The sequence below is a fragment of the Polypterus senegalus genome, chromosome 6 (genome assembly GCF_016835505.1).
Source record: "Polypterus senegalus isolate Bchr_013 chromosome 6, ASM1683550v1, whole genome shotgun sequence".
NCBI classification, from domain to species: Eukaryota; Metazoa; Chordata; class Cladistia; order Polypteriformes; family Polypteridae; genus Polypterus; species Polypterus senegalus.
In genome coordinates this window covers 1,174,697-1,194,103 of record NC_053159.1, presented here as the reverse complement: position 1 = coordinate 1,194,103, position 19,407 = coordinate 1,174,697, and the positions used below count along the sequence as shown (strand labels likewise).

The window sequence follows — 19,407 nt, the reverse complement described above, 5'->3', positions numbered from 1 at the left end:
TTTATTGTCTCGTTTTTATGAACGCCTTTGTTAATCAAAGGTTTTGTATTTCTTTAGGTTTGCTCTTTTCACTGGTTTAGATTTTTGTTATTGCGCTTCGCTCCTCCGCATGACGGTGCCCATCGGTCTTAGGGGGCAGTCTGACCGCGGGTTTAAAAGCCGCGCAGGCCTGAGGACAACAGCCAGGGCGCCTCCTTTTGTTCTCCTTTCTGTCTTCACTGACCGCAGGGGTGACTTTACCTTTTTGGTTTGCTCCGCTTTTTATTTTTCAGACCTCAAACACGTTGATTGGCACAGTGTAAAATCAGGGTGTTATACTAATAAAGTGATACATACATTTTGTTTAGGAGTAAAACTCACAATAAAAAATTGTTTTCTTTACCAGAATCTATTTGGCACATGAAACAGTAAATGCTTTGCCCGTTTCTCAGAGGTGTCAGAGATCAAACCCTGTGGGGACAACAAGACTTCTTACTACATAACTAGGTGTGTAAGCGTGCGCTGTAAAAAGCCCGGACTCCTAGAAACCATTGAAAATAAACTGAAGCGCAGAGTCGGCCATTTTGTTTTGTGGACGCACTCGCCCAAAACCCCCCGGTCTATCAGCGGCTAAGCAAGTTTCGCTCTCCTCAGAGGTTTCGTTTTGTGGACGCGCTCGCCTCGCTTATGTGTTAGCGGCTAAGCGAGTCTGGCTTTCCTCGGCGGTTTCACTTTGGCGACAGAGTCTCGCTCTTTCAGCTTCATGCTGCAGCCTTGCACTTCGTTCTTCTTCCGACTCGCTAACTTGGGGCCGCCCTGCTGGCTCCTTGAGCTTCACGCCGTAGCCTCACACTTCGGGGGGCCGGAGAGACAGACAGACACACACACTTCCAGCTGTAGATGTTCATATATAGGGTGGCCCAGATCTAATTATGCAATTTTCATTACGCTATAACTTATTAAGTTTATTACACAGAAAATCACCCGAAAAATCCCAGGCCATCGAGAAGTGTGCGAACTGACAACATGAAGAATCGTCCCCGAATAAATCCAAGTCATCCAGACGATCTGGAGCTGCATCATTAGATCTGGACCACCCTGTATCAGAAAAGCCCAGAGGGCTGAACAGAGAGGATCGAATGCCCAGGCTGCGTTGAGGATCGAGACACTGAACGAGTTGAACCTTCGCAGTTTCAACAGAGTGGAGACTCAAATGTCTGAATCAAGACTTCAAACACACTTGTTTTCGGTTGCTTTTAGCTGTATACGAGTAACTTTGGTATCAATTGTCTTAATTATTTATTCATTATTTTTCATATCCTTTGTTTTTCTGTGATTTGTTTATCTTCTAATCGGTTCCTTTAACTTATTTGTTTTAGTATTTATGTCTTTACTGACTTATTATTGATATTTTTTGGATTTTATCGTCCAGCTCATTGGTTTACACTTATGGTGTTTTAAAATTGTGCTTTATAAATAAATTTTGAGAGTTTCAAATGATGGAGAGAATCAGTGCCGTGGGTCCAAGCTGTGACCTTAAAATAAATGAATGTGGGGACACCGATGACAAGTTGCTACGAGGAGATTTCACTCAAATGTTAAAAAGTTTAGTTTTACGCACAAAGAAGCCCAAACACATGGAATGAATGCCCAAGTACCGTGGTGAGCGGCTGGACGTCAGGGAGCTTCAGCGGTCAACTTGACACAATTCTGCATGATCGAGATTGTTGGGCTGAGTGGCGACTTCCTGTCACAGCCCTGTTAATTAATGATTGGACATTTTGCTGAGGCCTTCATCCTGACAGACTTGGTGTTACTCAAAGACATTTTCAAGGAACACAGAACACTATGAGGTAAAGGCTAAAAAACAGTTTAAAAGACGCACGCGCGCGCCCGTGTGTGTGTGTGTGTGTGCGCTACTCACTGCGTTACGAAAAGCTTGGCGTGCTGGTGGGGCGGCGCCTTGTGGCATCTGGCGTGACGTGGGCATCTCCAAACCACCCTGACGACGGCCTGAACGGAGAGCACGTTAGGAAACGAGTCGGACACGAGCTGTCAAGAGGGCCAGCCGGGCAGTGCAGGACCCACCACTTACAGCAGAACCACAAAAAGATGAGCAGACCTCAAAAAGACGACATGGTAATTCTACAACCGATTTCTGTAAATATATTATTACTTGCTATTTTTATATACAGTCTGCCCTTTATTTTGCTTGTGGCCACATGCAAATTTTGGCTCCAAAAATCCAAACGGCCAATGGGATGCGTGTAGAGAAGCAGGCCACTCCCCGCTAAACCGACATGGCGAGAGTTTATAAAAAAGTTTCTTATTAAGGCCCTTCCCGCTATCTATTCGAATTTCACGTGAATAAAAAAAGGTGACTAGCCAGCGGCAATCTGAACACGGGACAGTTTGCAAAAAAAATCTGTAAGGCCGGACAGTCTGAAACGTGAGCGTAATTTACCAGGAATTTCAAATAAGGAGTTATAAAAAAAAAACCTCAGGCCAAGCGTCACTCGCTGTAAGTAACAGGCAGGAATTGGAGCGGCACGCCGGCAAAATGACTCGACTGGAGTGAACTCGGACATTAAAACTCCCTGAGGGTTTACGGCCCCTGGGATGCCCGTTTCACTTGGTAACCCGTGGAAAAGCAAATCGTCCGTTTGACAGACTCGTAAACCACACGCACACTTCACCGCCTACGACTGGTGCGGTTTTTACAGGACAAAGTTCACTCTGAAAACACCAAACCGACAGACATGTTGAAAGAGAACATGAAAGTGTCGGCGTAACACAAACGCTGCCGCACAACGAGAGCCGTGGGACCGGAAATCAGAAAAACTCCACAAAAACCACGAGCCTCTGAGTGGGCCGCCAAAGACAGGGTCTCCTCACGCCGCGCAGCTGACTTTGTCACAAGTGATACGTCACAATTCTCCTGTTCTATTTAGGGAGCCTTATTATTTATTCCAACGACATCCGAACTCTCGTTGCCAGTAAAGTGGCCCGCAGAATCGCCCTTAAAGCGAGTTCATCTGTGGTGTGCTGCGTGTTCAACCCCCTTGGCCCTTTTACGGTGGGTGGCACGGTAGTCACGGCGACAACTGTGAAGGAGTAGACCCGGCTGTGCCTTTGCTTTCCTTTGAAAGTGACCCACATACACAGCCGGGTTCAAGCTCAGGACTGGGGGGGCCGGGGGGTCACGAGACGTACCAGGGGGCCGACATGTCCTCTCTCTGTCTCTGTCTCTGTCTCTCCCTCACGCACACACGCAGGCCGATGTAGAGCCACCAATGAACCACCCAGCCACGCGTCTTCAGGATGAGGGAGGAAAGCCTCGGGTTTATAACTCAAATTCATTTTTCTTTTCTTTTTTTAACTCCACATTTCCTAGTAAGGGGTAAAAACAAAAAAAAAAATCTCACAAAGTCGTTCCATTATATCAAATGTTTTCGGTCGTTATTCATACAATTATAAAGAAGCAAAATATTATAACTGAAACATACAAGTTGCTGGCATGTACAGTAATTCATTACTTACAAGATTTAATTGCATTGTTAATCTGTAAAAAAAAAAAAATATATATATATTTATATATTTAATCTTATGGTGTACAGTATAAACTAAATGACAAATTACCCAGAGTACAAAATGCTCATTTTTCTTAAAAATTACTTCCTTTTCAGGAAAAAATATCAACAACAGGTAATCTGTTCTGGAAATGACATTGTGTCAAAAGCCAAACGTAAAAGGAAAGATTATTTATTAAAAAAGAAAAATAATCAAGTCAAGTGTGCAAACCAAATCTTTGCATTTGTATGCTTGGAATGTAATTAAAATGTGACAACCTTGAAGAAGCAAACTAAATAGCTAAGGGAAATGTTAAAAGTCTGGCATGAAATAAATTATTTTAAACCGCAGAGGAGTCGGCGTTCGCTCTTTCAAGGAATCAACACCAAACGATGAACTCGATTCTAAAGTTCCTGCCAAGCCAAACCCAGCGCACTTTACAGCAGGTTATCTTGGATTTCTGAACACTAACACTAATCAGACACATCTGCCGTGCGCCGGGGGGCTCGAGGGGGCAGACGACGCCAGCCTTAGTGGGATTTCTTGTGTTCTTCTCCACTTGCCAGCACCTTCTTTCTCTGCCTCAACATGTGGAAGTACAACTGAGGGAAAACTGCACAAAACAAAAAGAAAAGAAAAGAAAAAGAGAAAGAGAAAGAGAAAGAACCCAGCAGGTTACAATCACAAGTTAAAGAAAGATGGCTGAACTATTATAACAAAACACTGCATGGCATTGGCCACATTCCACATCAGGATACCCGAGTGCACCTTAAACTGGAAGCGGTGGTCATCTTGTTCAGCCTTACAGGGAGACCACCGAATTCCTGCAGTGGTATCGTGGGCACCATACTGGACTGTGAGATAACTCAACCAAACCCAAAGCTCTGAACACAGCAGTCAATGAGCGCCCCCTGTTGTCACATCACATTGGAAGTCAATGAAGTTCCCCCGCGGGGATGCAAGACTTCAGTCTCTGAAACGAGTGCCTCTGGATGCCCGCAGCTGAAAGTACTGGATACCAGGTATGCCCCTCTGGCCTTAGGAGGGCACAGGAAGGAGGACCCTGACCAGCTCTTCTGGCCTGAACTGCTCATTAACCCTTTGGAGATCCCTTGGCTATTACTGACGCTACATTGCTGTCTTGAGTGTCCATTCCTGTGATTGAAAGAAAGAAAGAAATACATTCATTCTTTCTTTCTTTCATTCTTTCTTTCTTATTCTCAAGTGAGTTTGCTGCCCAGTGTTGGGAGGGGGACGAATTAAATGAGGGGGGGTCCCTACCAAGTGTGCTCTTTTCTCTTTGCCTCCTTCCTATGTTATTTTCTCCAACAGAGGGAGTCGGGGGTCCCAAATGGCCCTTTTCAGGAGGTAGTGGACTTGTCTTCGAGGCTAACGATTCCTGCTCCAGTTGAAGGAGGTTGCCATGCTGGACCACTGGCCTTAAAGTCGGCGCCTGAGACTTGAACACCCAGAGCTACCCGATTAGAGCCTCCATTCTTGTGAACATGCAATGGTGTGAAGAAATCCGAGAATGAGCTTCACAAACACCAACCAACCAACCAACCCCTGCAATACTCACTTGGAATGTAGGAAATCATGACCAGGGTGAGGAATGTGTAGTAATCGAAGGAGAAGTTCAGCTTATTGGGCAGCTTCACAGAGTATAAGCCGGTCTTCTGGACGTACGGCAAAGCTGCGTGGATCGTGAGCAGTTCACCTGCGACACCCATGGGGTACAAAACAATGAACAGAGTGTACCTGCAAAAGGCCACAAAAAGAAAGAAACGTCACAACCTGTGAACTCCACAATTCAATTCACTCTCCTATCTCAGGAATGGCGATAACGAAAGTACAAAACCAGCCAGCCTGGCCGAGGCACAGCAAACGCGACACTCACTTCAACGCAGGAGCTCACTACACGGACACTTAATCACTAACAGAACTGCTTATTAAAAGGAACTCCTTACCAAATGCAGTCAAGTTTTATTGAATGGTAAACGATTTGGCCGACATTAAGAACCATACTGCGCTACGTTCACCTTCAACCTTCACAGAAACTCTTTGAAGACCCCAGCGGTCAAACTGTCAGATCGTGGCCCGGAGATCAAGGCATTTCTAAAGGAGCACAGCGGCCTCGAGGATTGCGACACGGCAGAAGTTTGAAACCAGCGGGACTCTTTCTAGACCAACACTGAACAGCGACGAACAATATCGAAACGTCCGTTGAAAATCTCACGTTACTGGTGTCGCGTAAGCCACAGGAAAAACGTTACCCAGCTGTCAGCTCACCACCACAGAATGAAATAAACCGTCTTCTAATATAATATGCTAGCGTGGCTGTCCGTTTGTCCGTCCAGGATTTTTATTCACCTTTCGCTCACAAACCGTTAGACCTGAAATTTGGTACACACATACTACGTGACGTCTACTGTCCACTTTCAGGGTGACGATGGACCTCAAAGGCTATTCCTCTTTTTATTTTATTTTATTGTATAGGGTGGTCCAGATCTAATTACGCAGTTTTCATTGCACTATAACTTATTAAGTTTATTACATAGAAAATCACCCGAAAAATCCTGGGCCATCGAGAGAACTGACGACATGAAGAATCATCTTCGTGCCGAACTGGAATCGTCCCCTCATAAATCAGAAGTCACCCAGACGATCTGGACCACCCTGTAGAATCAACTCTCGGCAGTGGGCAGCAGGGCGGGTGTGTGGCACACGTGTACGGGCACCGTTCTCATTCTCTACCACCTTCGCCGTCACTTCCCCTACCTCTTCATACCTTAAATCATTTTTGAGGCAGATTGAAGACTTAAGTGCCAGCTTAAGTGAAAAATTAAAGAAAACGTACAAAGTAATTGCAACACAGACCCCGACTTCATCAGTTTTAATGTGAAAAGATGGCGACGGAAGAAGAGAAGCAGCGGGGCGCTAGGGCGGAGAAAAGAAGATCTGCTCAGGAAGCAGCAAGCGCATCAACCTCTGAGCAAACGAATGATAAACAGAGACGGAGAAAGAGGAGGAAGACTAGGAATGGCCAAGTCAAGCGGACTCTCAGTGCGCCGCTACTGGTTTCTAAACTAAAACGGAATTTGCTCAGACACGACCGTGTATCTCAATCGTACAGCCGCCTTCCGCCAGTACATCCATCCATCTATTCTCCAACCCGCTATATCCTAACTACAGGGTCACAGGGGTCTGCTGGAGCCAATCCCAGCCAACACAGAGCACAAGGCAGGGAATAAATCCCGGGCAGGGTGCCAGCCCACCGCAGTCCGCCATTACATTTCTATTCAAATCCAACAACTGGAACACCTTGGACTTGTTTAGCAGCGGGCACAGGTGGGCCGACCTTCTGCTTCTTGAAGCGTCTCTGAGGTCCCTTCTGTTGGTGCCCGCTGTGGCACTTTGCATTGTGGCTATCACATGAAATGCGATGTTGGCCAATGAGCAGGTGGTCATTGGGCTGGACTCGGGGTCGGTGAGGTCTTCATTTCAAATGCTTGGTCGTCTTTGCACGTGCTCCATTTTAGCTCATGAGTGCGCTTTCTTCACAACATCACAGTCGACCTACACGTGTTGGGGACATGGTGAGCACACAAGTGGGTGACATGAGGAACGTGACGTCTTGCTGTTGTTTGCTGTGGTCCAGTGTTGGTCACCACAGACCCCAATTCTACTTTACCAACGTTGTGCACTAAACATGAGATTATATTTTCTTCAGCCATCCCTGCCATCCAGGGGTATGTAACATATTAAAGCGTATCATTTTTGGGTGGAGTTGTCCTTTTAAATGCATACAAAGAGAAGTTAACTTCTTTAAAGGTTACCTGGCCCATTTAATGAGGTAAGGAAGATGATTTAGAAGGCTGAATGTGTAAAAAGAGTAGCGGATTATCTCAGTTACTGTCCAGGCGACTACAAAAAGCAAAATGCTGTCTTCATTTTGGACCTAAAAAGAAAGAAAGAAAGAAAGAAAAGAAAGTGTAAGAAGACGGCGAATGAAGACTGCAAACACACTCAACAACAACTGGTATCTGTAAACATTCCCTTGACAGGCGTGCCCACCGCAGCTAAATAAAGCCTGCCGTGCCCGCCTTTGATGTGCCGCCCTTTGCCACCTATGTAAATGACGACATTTCACATACGGCTCAATGGTCCGCTTCTGGCTCACTCGGGGCGTAACCAGCGGTGCTCGGCCCCCTCTAAGCGTGTCCAGACTCGAGGCTCCATGACAGAAGTGAGCGCTTGGGGCAGAGTCCTACCAGAAACAAGGCGCTTTTTATTATTCTAGGAGAGAAAAAAGATCCGGGCTGCTCCTTTAGTCAAATCTGCCATCACCGTTGGCTCGGGTGTTTAGAGCGGACCCTGTCAGCGTGGCCATTCATAAATAAGATGAGAATATTTAATATGTGGAGAGCGTCCTAAAGTTAGAGCATATAAAAAGAGAACTACGGAAAAACAGAAATCAGGTTAGAAAAGTTAAATGTGACACTACTTAGGTTTGCACCTGCTGATGTGGCACTGGAGCCCAATGGGGACATTAGTGACAAATAACAGAAGAATCCCAAACGGAGCAGCAATAACTCAGCAATCACTCCACTTATTAGCCAGAGTGTGCCCACCACTCCGTGGGCACCCCTACCACTTCACATAGCCCGTATTGTATTTACATTGACAACGCATTCTCAAACATCGCCCTCTGGCACAGACTCCACACTGAGATATGTCGCCACCTCAGGCCCTCTTTACACAGAAGGCTGCTGAAGGAGACCCCCAGCTCACACGCCGACTATCTGGGGGCCCAAGAGCTTGCCAGCCACCCCAGCCCACGTGCTCTAAAGTGGTCGGTGACGGGAGAAGTCAGTCCTCTTCATATCATAAAATCCTAAAGACTCGCCGAGTCCATTTCTAAAAACACGCGTGCACAGGCCCTCTGTCACCATTTTGTCAGGCCGGAATATTTTTCTTTTTTATTGTGAAAACTTCAAAGGGGAAACAAACACGTTTGATTTGATCTTGAAATTTTACAAATGTGTTTTTTTTTTTGTAGTCAGAACAAGAAAACCTTCAAGAAAAAGGGTGCCACAGGAGTGCAGGCCGAGCGTATTTAACACATCAGGACACTCCGAAGATACACAGGAGTTTGATCTGAGAACCTTCACTGCAGTCACCACCTCACTTGTAGCTTGGGGATGTTGGTCCTGCGCTGGCCTCTGATTTGACCCCAACGCCATCAGAAACACACTTGGCGCAAAACAAATCGGGTTCAGGAAAGGCCGAGGTGGATGAGCTGATGGTCAAGCTCTCTGATGCTCAATGGAGATAAAGGAGCAAGTTACAGGCCCAAACCGAGCGTCAATGAGCCTCTCAGTGAACTGTCATCGCTACGTTTTCGGCAGCAGCCTCCTTGACACAAGAGCACAGACACGGGAGGAAGAAGGGCGTCCTGCGGTTTCTTGTGAATAACATGGAAGTCAACATTTGAATACATTGTTGTTACAGTGGTGCCGAGCGAGACCAAGTGTCACCTGTCAGTTAGTCATGCAAATCCAAATTTGACTATTCATCTGTCTGTGCAACAAACACACATTTAGTCTTTATACAGCTACGTGAATATCAGGGGCTCAGTAACACAAAATGCGTGGGCGTCTCTCCTGGACTCTCAATCACACACGCCAGGTCAAGAACGTTCAGCAGAGGTTACACGTCCTGAGGAGGCTGAAGCGAGTGACAATCCCCCCCATCCCATCCTCACCACCGAGAGGGTCCTGTTGTGCTGCATCAGACATCTTGGTATGGAAATAGCAGGGAGTCTCGGCACCGAGGGCTGAAAGGCTTATGGGGGTCTCTGTCCCCTCTACTGAGGACATGTTTAAGGACAGCAGCATTGTGAGAGACCAACGAGCGGTTTGCTCTCTCGTCATCTTGGTAGGAGATATCAAGAACAGCCAGAATGTGCGCTGGCTTCTTTCCTAACTCTCAGTGACAAGCATATACCGCATACACTTGAAATCATAAAATCAGAGCCCGACTTGTACGCCCGTTCAAAAATGGGACCGTTACTGGTTTTTTTTTTCTTACTCCCTCCAGTCTCACATCAGTTTCTCAGACGCATCAAATGCTGTTGCAGCAGCTCAGTTACCAATTTCTTTTGCCACTTCAATGACTTCGTATTTTCTTCTGATCGTAGATACGATCAATAAAGGTGTATGATAGTGTGAGATACAAAAAAAACATGCAAACATCACTTCAGAATAGTTTGGGTATTAAACACCGTGTCGTCACGTAGGCACAATACAGAGAAAACAAAGGGCGTGTGCCCCGTGGTGACTCTCTCAGGTGGGCGGGTCTTAGCATATCGTAATCTCTTGGACCAATAGCGCGAGATTACCGCATTCGAGTTACACGACCGAGATTATAAAATACAGGAAATTATACGGAAAATCAAACCCCGACTTATCTGCAAGTAGATACGGTAACAAGCCACTTTTCATACAATCGGATTATTTCATTTTCACTGAAGTACTGAAATGTCTGGTTTACATTTTTAACTCGGGTGTTGGTTGGATTTTGTGAATTTAGCGCCGTCTCTGTATTGCTTCTATCCATCCATTACCCAACCGGCTATATCTTAACTACAGGGTCCTTGGGGTCTGCTGGAGCCAATCCCAGCCAACACAGGGCACAAGGCAGGAAACAAACCCCCGGGCAGGGTGCCAGCCCACCGCAGATTGTTTCTTTCTATCTCCTTATCATTATTTTTTGTCGTGGTTTTCCCGTTCTCCACACTCTCTGGTCTTGAGAAACGCAGTTTCGTCCTGCTATCCTGGCCGCAATGACAAATGAACTGAACTGGACCCGAGTTTTTATTTTATTTTTTATCCCCGTGAAGGGACTGAGCGCGGAGGCAGGAATGACCAGGGCACGTGAGGTTTAACAAACGTTACCTTTGGGAGTCCTGCGGGGCACAGACACGTTCTGATCTTGTGCTTATCGAAGTTTAAGTTCATTTTACGAATAATTCATTTACCCTTCAGCATTTATTAAACAAAATTGCCCCAATCATAGAATTATGAAGTGACATTAGCCACCAAAGCAGAGTGTCAGTTTTCGGATTTAATTTAATGGGAAACTTTACATTTTACCAGAGGGGCACCTCAGTGCATGCCCTGCGCCAATACCCAGCTCAGTTTTAATTAACATCAGGAGCTTTTTGGTTTGTAGGGGTCTGCCCCTTCTCTCCAATTGGTAACATCTCTCCATAGGTGGCTCAATGCTGGTGAAATGACGGCTCACTCCCCTCGGCGTCTTCAAGGAGTGTCACTAATGGCTCTGATGCGCTGGCATTGGGCTCATGGTTGCCTACTTGCAGTTCACACTCGCTCTGGTCATCTGTCATAACCCAGTTCTGGAACACTCGCTTCAAGACAAGTGATGTCAGCAGCGGCCACAAATAAAACGTTTCACTGCAGATTACGAAGGAGAGGCCTGGCCTGCAATACGCTTGGCTTGGCCTGGCCTGGCCTGGCCTGGCTGCTCGTCTCGTCTCGTCTCGTCTCTTCTTCTGCCTCTCATTTCTGGTGTCTTTTCTCTACTGTGGTGGCCATACGGAGTACGGCTCTCGTCCAGCCCACACACTCCTCACGCTTACAAAGAGCAAGTTGCGCTCAGCTAAACCTAATTGGCTTAAAGTGGCAGCTGGAGGTTTCATTTGCTTTATTCCTCAGTAATGCAGATTCCACTTTCATGCCGGCTACAAACGGAAAACGGCGCCCGGGACTCTCAGGTAATTGTGGTGACGAAGCCACTGAAGTGCACGGAGCAGAATACGGGAGGGAGAACGTTTGCCATCATTGACATATAAACTCGTACCTCTTTCACACTGTGTGTCACCGCCCAGGTCAGGAACACACGAGACATCACCTGAAACCCTGTGAGTACCACCGATGATGGCACAATTCCTACAAGAAATAAAACAACAGAAACAAAAGTGAAAAAGACGTGTCACGAATGCACTCGGGCTGTGGTCAAATTCATTAAGCTAGCAGGTGAACTGAAGCTACAACGAGGACCGAGTGGCCCACCATTTGCCGAATGAGCCTGATGGGAGTCCATAATTCAGTGGTCCTCAAACTCCGTCCTGGGGACTCCACGCGCCTGCAGGTTTCTGTTCCAGCCAGTTTAATAGAATCGGCGAGTCGGCTTACTTCTAACTGGCCGCATTTCATCTGTGAACCGTTTCTTCTGCTTTTATCTTTCGTTTAGAAGAGCACAGCAGTGTGATTGTCATGTGTAGAAATGCGTGTGTTCGCCACAGCTTTAAATTCTTAATGTTCTTTTGTTGTCTTCCTACTAATTTGCCTTTTGTTGCGTAATCTGCTCCCTTCAGTCTACCCTGTAAGTGACGGCCGGGACGCCCCTGCGATGGAAGGATGGGGTAAGGCAGCTGATCAAGGACACTGCCTCCCCCAACATGCTAGATGGCAGCTTCCCTGGACCTGCAGCGGTGCCCCCGATGCCAACAGGGCACTATGGGGCACAGCCGTGCCAGGTACCATGGGTGCCACCAGTGGATGCTGCAGGAAGATGGTGGGAGAACAAATTCTCACCAAGCCCAGATTATGACAATGGAAACCCTGATTAAAGAACCTGGGTTCTCCATCTGACCCGTCACATGGGAGGAAGGTCCGGGTCGAGGACTATTTAAAGGACTGTGGGAGACCCAGCAAGGGAGCTGGAAGTCGGGAGGTGTAGGACAGAGCTTGCTGGGAGGTGTGGAGGAGAAAACTGGACTCTTTATTGAGAAGTGTGTTCGCTGAATTGGCCGTTTATTGTGGCTGGGGTGCTTGACGGCACTCTTATTGAGATACTTCTCATTGCTTTGACCCCGTGTCCTGTGCGTCTGTCTGTTGGGGTTAAAGGGGCAACAGCGCCCCCCAGCGTCCACAACCCTAATTATGGCAATTAACAACACGTGGAGCGGCAAATGGCACTGAATGCTGAAAGACCGCGGCTCACGTCAGCGGCAAACCCAATCGGGTGCTTTAATCCAGAAAATGGCAGATTTAATAACCAGGAGATCTGGAAAAGCAGAATGAAGATCAGGAAAAAGCACCAAATGACCCCCATGCCACATACATACATGCATACGCTGCACGTGGCTGGTACAAGCTGATAAAAATGGAGCCAACCGAGTCTGTAAATTCAACGCTGACCCCAAAACACAGAAACTGTGAAGTGACGGCTTGCTAAATTAAGCTATGAGTCCAGCTAAAAATAGACGTTGGTTGGAGTAAAAACCTGCAGCCACAGGGGGTCCCGAGTCTGAAAGCCCCCGATAGAACAGAAGCCAATTTCTGTTTGCCCAGCAGTTCCGCTCTGTTGGGCATATTCAGCGCGAGGTGCCAAAGATTGGAACCCACGTAGTAAAGAAATGCCTCGTCCTCCTCATTTCAACAAATGGTCCACGGCCAACATTCGGATGGCCCAGTTTGGCCTCCGCGTTTGGACCACTGCGGCTCAGCCAGGCGGGTCACAACTGGGACAGCAGGAGAACAAATAAGAGGGTCGGTTTGAACCCGGAACAGGTGTCTCTGCAGTGGTGGTCTGGGTTTGGGGTCTGGGCTGCCCCCCAGTGTCCACACAATGAAGCACATGTCGTGCCCAGAGGGTCCATTTGGCCACGGGTCTAAAGCAGATGATATTTGTTTCTAAATCCTAAGTTCTTTCTTTTTTAGAAATTCATTTAAGACTACAAGCAGGCAAAAACCTACAAGAGCCAATTCCTCAAAGCAACACCAGTCTGTATGTTTGAGAGGCACTGTGGGCACAGATAGAATCTAAGTGCCATCCATGTGCGAAACCTGGCACAGGAGCTGCCATGGCACAGGCGTTACTTTAACAAACCAAATCCGAGTGCAGTACTTCCCATCACCACACAGTGGCGCCAAATGTCCAATGCAATTTAAGAATCAAAATGATGAGGACTGACGACAGACACACTTACCAGATGAAAACTAAAGGAAAGGCACACACATGACAATATCGCCACATCATCATCATCATCATCATCAGCTGTCCTTACTCCAATGCACCGGAGCAAACCCCTGAATGGATGTCTAGGGGCACTCAGGCAGTTTATCAGATGAGAAGGACATACCAGGGTGAACTGAGGTGTTACGCCATTTGAAAAAAGGCAAGAGTGAAGTTTATCATCACTTACCTACAGCACAGTGTAAAATCTGCAAATAAAAAAATAAAAAAGACAAGAGTTAAAAACAGCCTTTTATGTCATACTAGGTGAGAAAGGAATTTGGAAATCAAGAAGGAAAGAAATACTTCTTGAAAGCCGCAGTTGTGAGAATTGGTGTGCTGGAGACGACAGATAATGAGTCGAAAGATCTAACCCTAGAAAAAGCCACGTACAACGGACCGTAGGCAGGAATAGAGGTGACGTTCTACAACAACCCGTCGACAGAGAAGATACTGTCGTTCATTTTATAACAAAGGCTTAGGAAACCGCCGTCGTAGTATAACGAAAATAGCGAGGAGCGAACCCGATGCCAATGGTCGAGAGAGTACCTTCAACTCCCAGGCGCCCACATGGCCAAAGTGAAAGGTCACTCGGTCAGGCTAGATATCGGGCGGTGACGTGACACCAATGGGGTCATGAGAGAGGAGCAGGGAACGCGGTAGTCCGAAGGAGGAATAGGAATTGAGAAACGCAGCGTGGGGGTGTAAGGGAGGCCGCAGCCAGCGTGGGGAAGGGTTTGGAAGAAGACGAATAGGAATCGAGAAATGCCGTGTGGGCTGCGTGTGGGGGGGACCGGGTTTGAAGAGGAAGCAGGACGAACCAGAAGAGCAATATATATAAAAAGAGACATATAAAAATCGAGGTCAGCGCAACCCACCTCCAGCAGAGCTCCAGTCTGAAAGAACTTCAGGGGCTTCTCTATCGAGTAATAAAGACCGTGATGGCTTCCTTTTGCCAGATACGCACGCACCAGGCCAACGGCTATCACGAGCCACCTAGAAGAGACAGAAATGAGGTTCAAGTTAGGCCACGAGTATCCGATGGGAGCGGAGCGGACACCTCCTGTCAGGCACGTCCCGTGGCACATCCTAATCAGACGCTCCCGAGGAAGGGAATTTCAAGTAGGCTGTGCAAGATAAGGCAGCACCTCCACTGCTGTCACGCCACACTCTGCATGTTCACCGGATAGACAGCACGGCCAGCACTACGGATTTTACTAATCACCCTTTGAACACCAAACAATAAATAAATAGAAATCTTCATTTTGCTTGTTTGCTGAACATTAAAAAGTAGTAAGAATGGTTAAGGACACTGAAATGGTGGTCACTTGGAATTAGGAGACCCCATCAATGCCAAGAAAACAATCGTCACCCCACTCCACGTCCATCACGGGCCTGTAGTGGCGGGAGGCAAAGGAAAGCCTCATTCACTGACGGACGCCATGAGAGTCCCCGGGTTAAGCATCCGAGGACCTGCGCAGGACACACACACACACACAAATCACAGAGTAATGCCCCCCGTCACCAGCAGAACAAAGTCCCCTTCAGCCTATTCAGGGTCACGGGGACCACAGCCTGTCTTGGCAGCATGGCACTGGGAGCTGGGGGGCTGTTCGCACCCCTACCTTCACATTGCTCCCCTGCTTGCTGGGCTCACTTGCAGCTGATCTGTCGCGCGGTACTTTGCAGACTCCGAACAGCACCGGTCACTGATTGATTGATTGATTGCCTTTCTTTCTTTCTCTCTCTCTCTGACCTTCCCTGCTCTTGTCGTACATTCCTTTGAACATTCTTTTAAGTGTGAGACTGAACTGTCATCTCCGTCTTGTCAAGGAGCACAATTTAAACTTTTGAAAGAGAGACCAATGCTTCTTTGCGGTGTTTGAATAAACTTCCCGTCTCGACAACCTCCTGTGTTTCTGTGCAAATCTGTGACCCAAGCGTGACAGCACATAGGGCAGGTCTCTGCAGGGCCAACTCACGCACAGATCTAAGCTCACTATGGGCCAGTTAACTTGGCCGGTATGGCAGAGTTGAGGGCAACGCAGCAGAGACTTACCAACATATGCCAAGCTCAGTTTCCCCGAGGACAAAGGGGCTCTGCGCTGAACGAGAACACGTCGCCCTGCACTGCCGCCGAAGTGTGCGGCTCACGGCCAAACCCAAAGCTAAAGTGCGTAGCTATCTCCTCAGCTCAAATGGGGACCGAGTGCCAACTCCAGACATTTTCCAAAACACCAAACTTACAAAATAAATTAAGACACAAAACAAAAGTCCCTGCACCGCGTCCTCGTTCGTGTCACTTACCGTCACGTCACCCCCCATCTATGGCAGCGCACGTGTTGTGACGCACTGAGCCTCAACCTACCAGTTTTACAGCTTTTGACACGTGTAACACTGATGACGTGACACAGGGGCCATCGACTGTGTTTGACCAAACAAGGAGGCCTGGCACCCTACCCTGTGGCACTCCGGTGTCAGGGGTCAAACTGGGGTCCACTTACAGGGGGTGGGCAGCACCCACCCCTCTAGCGGCCCTCTACACTGGCTTGACTTGGTCGTCTTCATCCCGTCTATGCCTGACCTGTCACTGGTGCTGGCGCCTCCTCATCGGCCCCCCGTGTGCGCGGCAGGTTCAGTTTTATGGCTTGTTTTTAAGGCACTCCTGCCCTCATTACGCCTTACTGTCCTGGTCGATGGGCCCCTGTGGCGAGAGGGAAATCAAAGCAACATTCATTTCTTTCTATCATAGCACAATGGATGTTACTCAAAGCGCTTTACAAGATGTCAAAAAGAAACAAACACATTAAAATGTAAAAAGGAGACCGCTCAATTCTAGCACCCACCTTCTAGGGTTAATGTCACCCGAGTGACATTACAACCCCAGCTTTTCTCTGCTGCCTGCCTGTCCCTAAAGGTCACTGCTGGTCTGATTTTATTCTATTTTACTGCCTCAGGTTGTTCAGTTCTCCTTCCTTGGCCGTTATCGACACGCTGTTTTGTGTTTAATTAGTCAATGTCTGCAGTTTTAAATGTGCTTCATAAGAGCCAAACCTTTTAGGTTAATATCGATGTTAAATCCCCCCCCCCGCCCTGTTTTTCTTAATTTGAATAGAATTCAGCTTCCTCTCAGATAATGCAGGATTCTCTTTAGCCCCAACAATTTAACGCTTTGCTGCAGTTCTGTACTTAGACAGCCCAATGAGCTCAGACTGAAGTCAGGCTGCCAGACAGAAGGGCATCAATGACGCGTGACTGTCACGTTCGTCACTAACAGACAGAAGTGACTCCACTCCACTCGCCTTCAGCAAGGCCCTGAACCTGCAGGTGCTCCATCTTGGGTAGGACGTTAATCTGCAAGCAGGTCCTCCAACCTACAGGGAACACTTGGGGGTTGTTGGCAGGACTGGCACTGCAGCCACAGGTCCAGTGCGCTGCACTCAGGGTCCCAATCTGGGTGGGTGTGACAACACGTTATATTAATCAGCGCATGCGCCCAATCGAACAGACAGAAACTTTAAAGAATGCGACCAAGACACGTCAACCTTAAATAGGACATCACAGACAAGAAGTTTTTTTTTTTTTTTTGTGTGTATTGTCACCTTTCTTTTTTCTTTTTCTGTGAATGATGTGCTTTGACTCTCATTAGAACTTTTAACACGAACACACTTGGGCTGCTACGTTTTTACTCGACTGCCGGGGTGCCTTTTGAAGGATTTGGAACCCCTGGAGCAGCGCAGCTCCACGGCCCGTCCCTTTGAAGGGGCTGATCAATGAACGGCTTGTGCGTCGAACAGATTTAAATAAACCGAAGACAAACCAAGGTGTAATCTGAAGGTCTGACTACTTCCGAATTATCAAATGAAGGAGGACAAGCGCTCGACACCTGACAGACAGCGAAGGGGGTGTCGACGTCAGCACGCCCCCCGCACAGGCGTCGTTTACGTGACCTGGATTGGGACCAGCGCTGCTGCTGCTCTGGCGAGGGGTCAAAGGTTGCCCTGTCCGCAAAGTGCATACTATTCGTGACAAATCAAACACGTCGTCAGACATTTAGGATGACATCCGCGACACGACGGGCCCGCGCTAGCTTTGAATCAGTAAATTCACAACGGGCGCTTCTCTTTAAAGCGGACGATCGTCTCTCGATAGCTCGTCACACATTCGCCTTTTGACATCTTGGGTATTGGGACAATTCACGACCTTTGGTCTCCTCTGTTTAGTGACGATTTCGAATGATACTTCACTGCAACACGGCTTTGGGTTGAGAGACTCGAGTCACCTGAAGCCCCTACACGCAGATTATTTTCTAAAGGTGACACTTTAGTGACTCCCAGCTGACAAGATCAGGAAGGGAAGCCAATCCCATCGAATCAGTTAACCTCAACTCCATGTCCCCGGAGAGCAACGAGTGAAGAATGCGCGAATTCCATGCAGGCGAGTCCTCAGTAAGAACTAGTACGCCGTAATGTCCCAGAAAAGAGGACGGTAATCAATAAAATAAATCCCAATCACCCGTAAGCATCAGCGGCGATCCCCGATTTTCAGATGTGACAGAAGCGCACTTCACCACGACACTCGTGAGCGTCGTGAAGCACAACCGACGAAAATCAACGCGTTAAGCGGGGAAGCAGACGACGGTCGCGGTCCCGTCCCCCGAATTCCACCTTCACTCATTCATTCATTCATCGGCTGAATTCCGCCCTGCAGGTCGAAGCCCTGTCCCGCACGTCGCAGCGCCGCCCGCAAACACCTACCCCGCTGTCATCACCACGTTGTATATGACCAGGTAGGCCGTGGCCAGGGCACCGGGCCCCTTCCTCTTCTTAGGAACCACATCGTTGTGCGCACTTCGCGCTGCCCCTGAAGCAGGTGCCACCATGGCCGCCGCGTCTCCTCCTTGCGTTCCACACAACACGACGACGACAAGCGGGCTGGAGGAGAGAGCGGCGCTTCAACTGTCACACTGCTGCCGTAGATAGAGCTCGCAGTTGGGCTAGAGTGTGGCGACAGACCGGCGCTTCTTCACGTGGGCGACATCTAGCGGAGCCGCCGATAAAGCAACGCAGTCATGAAGAGTACAACTTTATACGGTTGGGACTGTAAATCGGCAAAAGGCAGACCCGCGGTGCAGTCCCGTTTATTTCAATTTGAAACCTTCATTGAGTCTCTTAAATTTCTTAACAACAGGAAAGCATTTCTATTATTGACATGTAAAATAACCCATGAAAGACTCCCTGTGTCAACTGTAGTGATTTTTGATGTTGGCATCTTAAGATACTTTTGCTATTGTTATTAATTTACTGTTTTTCAGTTTTGTAACCTCTGACATATTAAGCCGAATATGCGTCTGTCCAGTGTAAATTCACGTCCACACCATTCAGTCTGTCACCTCTGCTAAACGTTGCACTGATTCAAGAGTATTTACTGTCATTTCATCCATATACAGTAGTGCAGCATACAGTGAAATGAAACGACGTTCCTCCAGGACCATTGGTGCTACATAGAACACAGGACAACGAAGACACCACGACACATAACATAAAGACACGGAATATACAGTGGTGTGAAAAACTATTTGCCCCCTTCCTGATTTCTTATTCTTTTGCATGTTTCTGATCATCAAACACATTTAGCCATTAGTCAAATATAACACAAGTAAACACAAAATGCAGTTTTTAAATGATGGTTTTTATTATTTAGGGAGAAAAAAAAATCCAAACCTACATGGCCCTGTGTGAAAAAGTAATTGCCCCCTTGTTCAAAAATCACCTACCTGTGGTGTATCACACCTGAGTTCAATTTCCTGATTACTGC

The 19,407-nt window shown here is 47.6% G+C and overlaps 1 protein-coding gene across 1 annotated transcript; it reads right to left on the bottom strand.

Annotated features, from left to right (window-relative positions):
• Positions 1-3,411: 3,411 nt before the first annotated feature.
• Positions 3,412-18,579, bottom strand: hacd2 (3-hydroxyacyl-CoA dehydratase 2). Its single transcript, XM_039755215.1, has 7 exons — positions 18,348-18,579; positions 14,469-14,586; positions 13,781-13,799; positions 11,431-11,519; positions 7,386-7,507; positions 5,129-5,307; positions 3,412-4,162 (listed from the first exon to the last, which is right to left on the bottom strand). Exons 1-7 carry the CDS (start codon positions 18,470-18,472, stop codon positions 4,080-4,082), a joined length of 735 nt encoding a protein of 244 aa, XP_039611149.1. The 5' UTR covers positions 18,473-18,579; the 3' UTR covers positions 3,412-4,079.
• Between the last annotated feature and the right edge of the window lie 828 nt (positions 18,580-19,407).

Excerpts from the sequence above, each read along its gene's own strand:
- hacd2 (XM_039755215.1), bottom strand. The coding sequence starts at position 18,472 with ATGGTGGCACCTGCTTCAGGGGCAGCGCGAAGTGCGCACAACGATGTG. Across the intron at positions 14,587-18,347 it reads AACGTGGTGATGACAGCGGG|GTGGCTCGTGATAGCCGTTG; the intron begins GTAGGTGTTTGC and ends TGTCTCTTCTAG. Across the intron at positions 5,308-7,385 it reads TACCTCATTAAATGGGCCAG|GTACACTCTGTTCATTGTTT; the intron begins GTAACCTTTAAA and ends GGCCTTTTGCAG.